Source organism: Mustela nivalis (genome assembly GCF_964662115.1).
Source record: "Mustela nivalis genome assembly, chromosome: 4".
Classification (NCBI taxonomy): domain Eukaryota; kingdom Metazoa; phylum Chordata; class Mammalia; order Carnivora; family Mustelidae; genus Mustela; species Mustela nivalis.
Window position 1 is genome coordinate 145,533,141 of NC_139023.1, and position 12,172 is coordinate 145,545,312.

The window sequence follows — 12,172 nt, forward strand, 5'->3', positions numbered from 1 at the left end:
GAGATAGTTGATAGATAAACTCTTATGTTTTTCCTAGTTCTCAGAGAAAGCATCTTTATTTTTTACTTAAAATGCCAGTGGAGCATTTTGAAAAATGCCTCAAACTTTTTGCAGGAATATATTTTTGTCAGCTTTATGGAGGTAAAATTGACACATAGTAAAAATCAGAGTTTTTTTACACCTAAAATTCACCTATTTTAAGTGTATAATTTGATGAGATTTGACAGATGTATACAGTTGCATAACCACCACTACAAACACACAGGGACGTTTCCATCACTTCACAAAGTTCCCTGTGCTCTTTTGCTCTTAATCCCTTTCCCCCCTTCTGGCTGTTGGCAACCATTGCTTTTTAAGTTTTGTCTTTTTTAGACTACATAAATGGAATGATACAGTTTGTAGTCTTACGTATCTGGCTTCTTTTACTTAGCTTAATGGAAACACTTGGAGATCCATCCATGTTGTTGTTGGGTTTATCAGTGGTTTGTTCCTTTTTGTTGATGAGCTTATTATACGGATGCTGCAGTTTGCTCGTCCATTTATCATTTCATGAATATTTGGGTTCTTTCTAGCTTGAGACCGTTTTATGATTAAAGCTGCTAAGAATATTTGCCAATAAGTGTTCGTGTGGACATATGTTTTCTTTTCTCTTGGATTAACACTTAGGAGTGGAATTTCTCTGTCATATGGTAAATGTATGTTTAACTTAATGAGAAACTGCCAGGCTTTGAAAATGGCTGTGTTTTGCTTTCTCATTGGCAATACATGAAAATTCCAACTGCTCTTGGTCTTTGTTAACATTCAATCTTGTCAGCTTTGAAATTGTAACTTTTCTAGTGGTTGTGTAGTGGCATGTCATGGTGATCTTAACTTGTATTTATTTCTCTAATGTTGAACATCCTTTCATGTTCTTGTTTGCCATCCATATATCTTTGTTGGTGAAATGTCTGTTCATAGATTTTGCCCATCTTTTGTTATGTTGCTAGTTTTATTGAATAGAGTGCTTTATGCTGGATATAAGTTCTGTATTGATATGTAATTTTCAGATACTTTCTTCCAACTTGGTACTTTATCTTTTCATTTTCTTGATAGCATCCTTAGTAACAAGTTTATTTTTAGTGACTGTTGAAAAACATTTAAATTACACTTTTTTTATATAGCTCATTAGTTTAAACAGATTTTGCAGAAATGCTTAACTGTCACCCAAAATAAAGAAGTATATTAAACATCTTAAGAAGCGATAAGTAAATAAGATTATAGCCTTAAGGTGGAAGACAATGGTAGAACATAGGTATTTTTTATAATTTAAAATTGACCCTGGTTAAAGAAGACAAGGTATTATGATAGCCATTGTTTACTTAACCAGACTACAACAGAATTTATTCTCAGCATTAAGGGCTTATAAAGTGGTACATTATTTGAGAGAGAGTATTTTGTTGAAACGAGTAGAATAATTTTCCATTTTTTAAAAGTGATTTAACATCTTTTGCATGAAGTAGATGTAGCTTATGTTTGTGATTTAAGCAAACTGGTTTGAGTGAAGGATATCTTCTACACCGGAATGTCACTTGTAGCACTTTGTTAGAAGCCATGATTGTTAGGCTGAGGCCTATTTTAAGAAATCTATTTTAATATATGGTACGCATTTCATTTTGAAAACCAGAGCCAACTTTTAAGAACTATTAAAATGAAAAATCTTCTGAGGGAAGGAAGGATTATCCTTGTCTGAGATACACGTTGTTTAAAATCTTTTCCTTATCTCAAATTTCTTTAAAGGAAAAAGTGGCAACATTGACTTACCATAGCTCATTTTTGTTAGTCTTGGTATTAAGTCTTTACTAATTTCACAAGTAGCATAGGAATGCATTCTTGTGGAAAAAGATGTAATACAGAATGAAGAGTGAAGGGGCACCTGGGAGGTTAAGTGTCTGCCTTCAGCTCAAGTCAGGACCCCACGGTCCTGGGATCGAGCCCCACATCAAGCTCCCTGCTAGGCAGGAAGCCTGCTTCTCCCTCTCCCACTCGCCTGCTTATGTTCTCTCTCACACTGTCTCTCTCTGTGTGTCAATTAAATAAATAGTCTTTAAAAAAAAAAAATGAAGAGCGAAAATCCTTCTTTTTCCCTGATCTTGAATTCCTGTCTCCACTGTCAGTTTAGGATGTATCTTTCTAGTTCTCATACACCTGCACATACATATACTGAACATAACTTTTTGTTTCTTTTACCCAATAAGGTATTTTTGGTTTTGTTTTAAGATTTAATTAATTCATTTTAGAGGGCAAGTAAAACAGCATGCCTGTGTGAATGAGCAGGGAGAGGAGCAGAGGGAGAGGGAGAGAGAATCTCAAGCCGACTCCACGCTGAGCATGGAGCCTGACCTGGGGCTCGATCTCGTGATGCTGAGATCATGAGGTCGAGTTGGATGCTTCAGTGACTGAGCCACCCAGGCGCCCCATGACTGACTGACTTCTTATACTTGATAGTCTCATCTTTCCAAGTCAGTTCATATAGGTATACCTCATTCTTTAGATGATTGTGTGGTGTTCCATACATGGTGTGGATGAACCATAAATTATTTGGTTACTCCTTTGCTATTACTGGAATATCAGACTTTCTTTAAAAAATTTTTCTTTAAACTATTACAGATAGCTACAGTGAACATCCTTGTTTTTGTATACTTGTGTGGATATATGAAATAACTTGTTGAGGATAGGTTTACAGAATTTGAATTGCCAGGTGAAAGAGTATGTATGGATATTTAAAATTTTGATATATACTGGCCATTTCCTCTAATAGGCTTAAAGACATAAAGTGACTCCTTTAGGGCTGTAGAATTTCTATCTCATTTCAGAAAGATTGCTAGGACACTGATCTCTTTGTACTTTCAATCACCCTGAAAATAAGAGTCCTACTCCTTTTTTATCTTTTCTAATACCTGCATTCTCCTACTCACATCTCATTTTCTGGGCATGTAAATGTTCCAAGCTATGTCCTGGGTTCTTGGTTAGAGATCAGAGTCCTTGCCTTCAGCAGGTTCTCCACTTAGAGATACCACTCCGTGGTCTTTCCATAGCAATAGGAACTATCATATCTATAACTATATCTATATCTATATCATAACTATATCATATCACCCTGTGTTACTAAGGATTTTTACAACAGAGACTTGGGCTAATTATTTAAGTTGATTTTTTTTTAAGATTTTATTTATTTATTTGACAGATCACAAGTAGGCAGAGAGGCAGGCAGAGAGAAGAGAGAGGAGGAAGCAGGCTCCCCACTGAGCAGAGAGCCTGATGTGGGGCTCGATCCCAGGACCCTGGGATCATGACCTGAGTCGAAAGCAGAGGCTTTAACCCACTGAGTCACCCAGGCGCCCCTCGATATTTAGTTACATATTAATGTCTGTTTTATATAAATGTTTTAATAATACTAATATATTACATTATATATAGTACAAAATATGAACAATATACATAATTATACAGATATTATACATAAATAAAATACATATACATAATTATATATAATACATAATATATTAATAATAATGAGCTTTTTCTAGCTCATGAGGTATAGTCATAAAGGTATGTGTTAAGGTATTCTATAGAGGTATATGTATTATGAAATATGAAAACTTAAGTGCCAACTTTTTTTCTTTTTTTTAATTTAATTTTTTTTTAATTAATTTTTTTTTTCTTTAATACAGGAATGGGTTGGACAAGTGGAAATAAGTGCCCTTTCTCTTATGTACAGGTAAACACTGTAGTGACATTAGGAAACGAAAAGTGAGTGGGAAATTAGTATATATTCCATTCCATTACTAAATTGTTAGAATAGCAAAGCAGTTTTATGCCTTAATTGTGAAGCATCTTTTCTAAGATTTTTTTTAATTAAATCAGTTAGGTTTGGATGTTAAATATGTCAACGTTTAGAAATTGTAATTCTTAAAATACCTTTGGGAAGCAATACAGACATTTTTCCAGGCCTGTAAACAATATTACTTATCAACTTGATAGAGGAATGATTTCCTGCTTTCTCAGGGATGGTAGCTTCAGATAGATGGCCACTAGAACAGAGGCAAAACACCATATTATATTTATAATTACTTTTGTCTGGGAGAAGAACAGGTGACTGCTTTATTTTTTCTTCTTGAAATGTCTGTATAAAATTTCATCTTCACAATTTCTGTAAATTTAAAGTCTCCTCTTAGAATTATATCTGAAGTTAACATATATGCAAATTATATTTGAAGTTCTACTTTTTAAAAAGGTACTTTCATACAGGTGTTTACAATGTTTTACAATTAAGTTATGGTATTGCTGTCTTTGTTTACTGCTCTCTCTACCGCCTGGGACATTGCTCGGCACATATTAGGCTCTTAATGAATGAATGAATGAACGAATAATGGTTAAGTCATGAAATACATTTTCCCAGAAGTAATTGCTCAATTTTATTTTCAGGAAAGATTTTATAATTTACCGGGAACCAAATGTTTCTCCTTCACAAGTAACTGAAAATAATTTTCCGGAGAAGGTAAGAATTTTTCTAAGTGTTTCTGAAGGATTTAAGTAAAAGAACCACTTGCCACCTTGACCTTCTAAGCTATAGTTTTAAGGTGACCTTTTGAAGTATTTTTGTATGAGGGTTATGATAATTTTTTTTAAACTTCCTGTTAATCATTATTGAGTCATATTTTGTATTTGTTTTTTTCCATAAATCTCAGTGTTGAACACTATCAGAACATTACACTAGAGGAAAAAACCTCAGATACTAGTGTATATAATTAACTAGACTGTTTTGTATCACTATAAACATTAAGTAGTAAAATTACTTGTGAAAGTAGGTTCTGCCATTGTATCCAAAAATACTTGGGTAATGGTGATATATTTCTCCTTATAAAGATAATTTACTGGCTGAGATGTTATTATCTAGTCCCAAACTGGAAACAACTGAAAAATTATGTAAAGTCTAGAAAGAAAAAAAAAACAAAAACCCTCAGTTGGTTCATTGTTATAAGAGAACTTTATTTTAATTAGCTGTTTTGGAATCGTCCAGGCCAAGTTGAAGTGTTTTGTCATCATGCTAATGGTGATAAGAGGGAGGGGAATTGAGTGAAATACTACCTTATAAAAAGGACTTTGGGGGCGCCTGGGTGGCTCAGTGGGTTAAAGCCCCTGCCTTCAGCTCAGGTTATGATCCTGGGATTCTGGGATTGAGCCCCGCATCGGGCTATCTGCTCAGCAGGGAGCCTGATTCCTCCTCTCTCTCTGCCTGCCTCTCTGCCTACTTGTGATCTGTCAAATAAATAAATAAAATCTTTAAAAAAAAAAAAAAAAAAAGAGTGCTTGGCTCTGGATTTGGCCTATCCAATACAGGTTTTGGAATACACCATAATTCAAACAAAATCAGTGTGTCTTTCTCATTGCATAAGCAATTGACTATTTAGAAAGTACTTAAAACTAAAACAGCAGAAAAAAATTTACTTTTGATCGTGCCTCTTAGAGGTCAGCATCTTCATAAGGTTTTGGAGTATTTAGTATTTTATTGTCTTTTAACTGTCTTGTTTTTTTAAGTAGTGGAAATTCTATTGTTTTCATGTATGCTGTATATTTTTTGGGATCCCGTAAGCGTTTCCCCAGATCATTGAGAACTTTTTGATTTAATGACATTTCAGCATTGGATATACCATAGTTGACGACACTGAAGCTTTAGGTTGCTTCTAAAATTTTTTTTTTTTTTTTTTTTTTTTAAAGTAAGCTCCATGCCTAGCATGGAGCCCAGTGTGGGGCTTGAACTCACCACCCTGAGATCAAGATCTGGGCTGAAATCAAGAGTTGGGCACTTAACCAACTGAGTCACCAGGTGCCCCTAAAATAATCATTTTTTAAAAAAATCTTATTTGTGAGAGTATGTGCAAGAGAGAGAGAGAAGGAGAGAGGGAGGGGTGTGGGAGAGATAGAGGGAAGGGAAGAGAGCAAGGGAGAAGAAAGTATGAGCCAGGGTGGGGAGAGGAAGAGGGAGAAGCAGACTCCCACTGAGCAGGGAGTCCAGTGCAGGGTTCATTCCAGGACCTTGAGATAATGACCCGAGCCAAAGGCAGATGCTTAACGGAGCCACCCAGGTGCCCCTAAAATAATCATTTTCTATTTGGATATTATTTATTAGTAATTCTGAGAAGTTGGAGGTAAAAGTTGCTTGTAAGTGTCATAAGTGAAGGACTGAAAGGTGTCTTTAATTTTTTTCTTTCAGGTATTACTGTGCTTTTCAAATGGAAATCATTATGATATTGTCTATCCCATAAAGTATAAAGAGAACTCTGCAATGTGTCAGTGTGAGTATCACCGTCGTGTTTGTGTAGGAAGTTATATTTCTAAGCTATACATTCCTAATGCAAACAAGTCTGTTTTGTTGCATACAAAGATATGCAGAGATCTTGGGTTAGCAGAAGTATTAATACTGTAATGAAAACTTGTTTGACTAGGAAAAAATGGAGCTAGTAAATTGAATTTGACTTGTAAATACAGTTATTTTCTGCAGTAATTCATTTTGGTAATAAGCATTTGTATGTGCTTTTAAAGTTGTTGGTGTAGAGCTTGAAAATCTAAATGAGCAAATCAAGCATTTGATTGTTTTGACACTAGAACAGGGTTTCTTAAACTTTGACACTACTGCCATTTTGGGCCAGATAATTCTTTGGAGTTGTTCTGTGCATTATGGAACATTAAGTATAGCGTCCCTGGCATGTACCATGTAGAGCTCTCTTTTTCATTGCAACAAGTAAAAAGCTCTCCAAATTTTGCCAGGTGTTTCTTAGAAGGATAAAATCCCCTCTCCTTCCCCAGTTGAGAATTACCACTTTAGTAGTCCTTTCTACCTTACTCTCCTTTATCATCTGTCTGATGAAGTGCACATCACTCAGAGCATCAGTGCTGGGCATGTAACAGCTTTTTCCTTTGTTCTTAAGCTAGTGGTGACAGTAAAGATCTGGGTAATGCAATTTTTAGAATTGATGGATCTGTTTTAAAATAAAAAAGTGTAGCTGTCTGTATCCTAGTCTGTGTCCTCTTCTAGCTGGTTAAAATCTAAACATTTCAGCTTCGGGAAGGATAGCTCCTGGAGCCTACCTTACCCATACTTCTCTCGTGCCTATGTTTTAGATGTTATCAGGGGTGGCAGAAAGGTGATCTGTGAGAAGGTGGTCTCTTTGGGGACTCATTTAGAGGGTGGGTACCTATTGTTGATGAATTTTTAGTTTCAAAAAGATTGCTGCAGTATAATTAAATCAGAGTCCTAAATGCCATCTGTAATGTGTTTTTGAGTATTTGGTAATCTATATTTTTGTGTTTTCTAGAGGTTTTTTGGTTTTGTTTTGTTTTGTTTTGTTTTTAAAGCAAAAAAGTTGCTTAAATATGCTTCTTTCAGTGGGTGCTCAGAATACATTTTAAAACAGTTGTTTTTGGAGTCGCTTATGAAAAGCTGTCCTCTTCTAGGAATCTTAAAGTTTCTTAATGTTTTCTTTCCACATCTCTTAAGGTTGGGCAGATTATGTGACCTTTTTAATTCTCAAGTTTCCTCATTTGTACTGTTAGAATAGTAATACTTTGCTGTGCGTGGAATTTAATATGAACATATGTAAAGGGTATGCATAGTGCCTGGAATGCAGTAATTGTATGCATGTTTAGCCTTTACTGTTATCATACTTGTTTCACGGTTGTGGTACCTTTTTGTGTTTTAAAAATGGCAGTAGCTTATGTAATGGTTTCCAGTTAATTACAGAGACAGAAATTCTAGTTGTTTTCTATCTAGATAACTTTTTGATTAAATTGTATTATTGAGCAGAAGATGTCACAAGTGCCCTAGTTAGGATTTTAGAAACCTGGGCAATAGACATTGTCAATTTTGTGTTAAAACATAACATTAGTTAATGTTGCATAACATTTCTCTTATTAATTGCAGCTCTCCTTTATGAATTGCTATATGAGAAGGTATTTAAAACTGATGTTAGTAAAATATTGATGGGACTAGACACTTCTGAAGTAGCTGATGAAAACAACAGCGAAATATCAGATTCAGAGGATGACAGTTGCAAGTAAGAATGAATTTAAGTCCTAAAATATCTTTATAGCGCCCTTTAAAGAAGTAATTCAATAAGAAATGTGAGGCATGGAGTTGCCTCACATATTGAGGTATTATATACCTCATTGTGTACCTAAAATATAGCAGTCTGCAGTCCAAGATTCTTTTTGCCTGCCTCTGATTTTTATTTAATTTTTATTACGGGACTGTTTTCAAAGTTCATGTTTTTGGTTGATAGGCTCTATTTCTGTAGAATCTACAAGTATATGTGTATAATAGGCTTAGTCCTGCCTATATGTGTGTGTGTATTGTAAAATTTTAAGGCTAACCTGTCATTTGTTTACATATCCAATGATGAAAAAATGGCCATTTTATTTCTGTGACTTACTTTTATTGTTTCCTTACTCAGATAATGCCTTCCTTTTTCTTTTTATATAATAATAGTCCCAAATTGGGGTACAAGTATGAGAACAGTTCTGGGTAATGTCTCTGTTTAGGATTGTGAATAAACATCTTTTAACTTAGAATCTCTGAGGCCTTTTCCACACAGGATAATGTAGGATAGTGGTTAAGAGCTTGGGGCCATAGACAGCCAAATCTGGTTTCAATCCCGGCTTCCTGCTAAAGTGACTAGACTTGGGGCAACTTACTTAAGTTTACTAGCATGCCCCAATTCTATATAAAATTAGGATATATTAGTATTTCCTCGGAGGAAAATTTGTAAGAATTAAAATAAATAATGTATAATGTGTATAGCCTAGTTTCTAGATATGGCGTCTGACATTTTTTAGTTTTTATTAAAAATGTTAAAACCTTTACTCTGTGTTTCGTAAGAGCTCTACCCAATTCCATTCCCAGTCAGGATAATACTACATTATTCCTAGTGTGTGAGAGTATGAAAGCCTACTTGGTGTTCCATAGTGAAACTAGAGAAATAAATGAAATTAAACCTTAGGATATCTAATTCTTTATTGAATATATCTCCTTTTATCAGAAATGCCAGGCATTTGTTGAGTTACATTTTTCTGATCCTTACTGAAAAAGTGATTGACTACCATTTCTTTGTAAGAGAGAGATGAGTCAGGTTAGAATCTGGATCTGCTATTGCACATTTAATTCTAGGATAGACTAACTTTAAACAGAAGTTCTGCTCCATCATTTAATCTAGGCTCCTATCTGATTAGAATGTGTCATTGAGCTTAGAGGAAGTTGAGAGAGCGAGTGATTATCTTGTTATAGCTTATTACCTATTATGGTGTGGAGGGACTTGAGCACATGCCCTTTGGTCCCTGCTAATCATTTTAGCAATAGTTGGGTCTGGAATAGCAGTTGACTGATGAAATAGGTATGAAGTTAAGGCTAGTAAGCTGGAGAAGTTTATGAGGAAAGGTGTGTTCATTGTAAAGTGTAATCTTTCTTTTTTTCTTTTTCTTTTTTAAAGATTTTATTTATTTATTTGTCAGAGAGAGAGAGGAGCAAGAGTGAGCACAAGCAGACAGAGTGGTAGGCAGAGGCAGAGGGAGAAGCAGGCTCCCGGCTGAGCAAGGAGCCCGATGTGGGACTCGATCCCAGGACGCTGGGATCATGACCTGAGCCGGAGGCAGCCGCTTAACCAGCTGAGCCACCCAGGTGTCCCAAGTGTAATCTTTCTAAACTGCTAATTTGTAGCCCTTGGAACATGGAAGCCATTTTTTTCCTCCAAAGATTGATTTACTTGAGAGCAAGAGAGCATGCACCCACAGCACACGCAGAGGTGTACACGAGTGGAAGGGGCAGAGGGAGAGGAAGAATCTCAAGCAGACTCCCCGCTGAGCACAGAGTTTGACAAGGGTCTTGATCTCATGACCCTGAGATAACAACTGGAGCCTAACAGTTGCCCCACTGCCTGCACCACCCAGGCTTCCCAACATGGAAACTTTTAAAAATTTTTTTATTCTTAAATTTATTTTAATTAATTTACTTATTTTTTTTTAAAGTCTTACTTATTTGTCAGAGAGAGAGAAGTGGGAGAGAGTGTGCACACAAGCAGGGGGAGCACTGGCAAAGGGAAAAACAGGCTCCTTGCCAAGGAGGGAGCCTGGTGTGGGGCTAGATCCTAGGACCCTGGAATCATGACCTGAGCCTAAGGCAGATGCTTAACCGACTGAGCCGCCCAGAGGTCCCTGAAGCATTTTTTAAATTAACTTTTTGTTGAATTAATAACATTTCTCTTCACTTGTATCATGTCTGGCCTAAGGAGGCCAAGGCTTTAGTTAGGGAAGAATGCTGCATAATTATGGTATGATAGTTAGGCATAGTTTGGGTAATAAGGAGGATGTCACTCTACTCTTGTGCCTAGATTCTTTTTACTTTCATATTGGTCAGTCCTGAAGTGGTGGGAATTATGGGTGATTTAGACTGTAGGTTGCGGTCTGTTAAATATTGCCACATTTAAGGACACAGATTTGAAGATTGTCCTGAAGACTGAGATTGATTAATTAAGGAGGAGCTGTAGGACAGAAGACTACAGTCCTGTCTCTTCTTTTGTTTGTCCTGCCATCACTATGTTTCCACTTTTCCAATCTCTTGGCTACTCCAGGGTCTTTCCACTTGCTGCTCTCTGCCTGGAATACTGAATAGCCATATGATTTGCTGTCTCATCACCTTTAATTCTTTATTCAAAAAGGCATCTTAGCAAGTCCTTTCCTCATCTCACTTGTTATTTCAGGCCTATGTCTCAGCGCAATCACTTCTGCTAACTGGCTACCTGGATGCCACCCTACCCTGTAGATAGTACTTACCATCATTTTAGCATACTGATGACTTAGTTTGTGTTTGCGCTCATTTGTTGTGGAATATTTTGTTTAATGGAGCCTCATCAATATACTGAAAGAAAATGTTTACATTAAATGTTTTATAAATATTTTTCCACCCACCCAAATTTCATAGTTCTTTTCGTTTCTGTGTTTTTGATGATTGAGCCTTACATAAAGGATTACTCATAAAGTTTTTTATCTATATCTTAATATGGATACATATGTGTGTGTGTGTGTCTGTGTATGGGCGTTTGTATAAATACATCCTTATAATAAATCTTATGTGAACTCCACTGGAATATAGCTTTGACTTTTTGAAACATAATTATGACGGGAGATCTTTATGTGAGGTTAAGATAAGTTAATTGCATAAACACATTTTTGTACTTTTAATTATGGTTATATTTCTTTTGTAGGAGTAAAACTACCACTACTAATGATGTGAATGGAGTTAAAGCTTTGTCAAGTGATCAGGTATTTTTTTTTAATGGTTTTAACTAGTTCTTCCACTTAAGAAAGCACATTAATTTAGTCTTAATTTTTACTTGTACATTTTCTTTTTTTTTTTTTTTAAGATTTTATTTATTTGACAGGGAGAGAGAGAGATCACACTTAGCCAGAGAGGCAGGCTGAGGGGGTGGGGGAAGCAGGCCCCCTGCTGAGCAGAGAGCCAGATGCAGGACTTGATCCCAGGACCCTGAGGTCATGACCTGAGCCAAAGGAGAGGCTTAACCCACTGAGCCACCCAGGCATCCCTTTACTTGTACGTTTTCAATGGAGTCAGGATCATCTGACTCTGAGAAAATTATTGTTGACTTCCTAATTTTTAAAGTTTTCTTCTTCATTTGATTTTACTCTTACACGTATCTCAAACAAAAATGTTTTTTTTTTTTTTAATTTATTTACTTATTTATTTGACAGAGGGAGATCACAACTAGGCAGAGAGGCAGGCAGAGAGAGAGAGGAGGAAGCAGGCTCCCTGCTGAGCAGAGAGTGTGATGCGGCACTCGATCCCAGGACCCTGGGATCATGACCCGAGTCAAAGGCAGGGGCTTAACCCACTGAGCCACCCAGGCGCCCCCAAACAAAAATGTTTTAAAAGCATTTCTGTTCTGTGTTGATTGGACTTCCTGACTTTGTTTGTTTAGAACCCGAAAAACAATGGGAACTCTCCTAGCCTCCCTTTGTCTAGAAAGGTTCTTAAGTCACTCAATCCAGCAGTCTATAGAAATGTGGAATATGAAATCTGGCTGAAGTCTAAGCAAGGTAAGTTAATCTGTATTTTCCATAAATTTGC

The 12,172-nt window shown here is 36.1% G+C and overlaps 1 protein-coding gene across 7 annotated transcripts in view; it reads left to right on the forward strand.

Moving 5' to 3' along the window:
• OTUD4 (OTU deubiquitinase 4) overlaps positions 1–12,172 on the forward strand; it is a 57,743-nt gene that overhangs the window by 11,773 nt on the left and 33,798 nt on the right. For all 7 annotated transcript variants that reach the window (XM_082728262.1, XM_082728259.1, XM_082728257.1 and 4 more), the window contains exons 4-9: positions 3,711–3,757; positions 4,465–4,537; positions 6,254–6,335; positions 7,961–8,093; positions 11,292–11,349; positions 12,024–12,141. In XM_082728262.1, the coding sequence (XP_082584388.1) occupies positions 3,711–3,757; positions 4,465–4,537; positions 6,254–6,335; positions 7,961–8,093; positions 11,292–11,349; positions 12,024–12,141 (511 nt within the window). The remainder of the gene's footprint in view (positions 1–3,710; positions 3,758–4,464; positions 4,538–6,253; positions 6,336–7,960; positions 8,094–11,291; positions 11,350–12,023; positions 12,142–12,172) is intronic.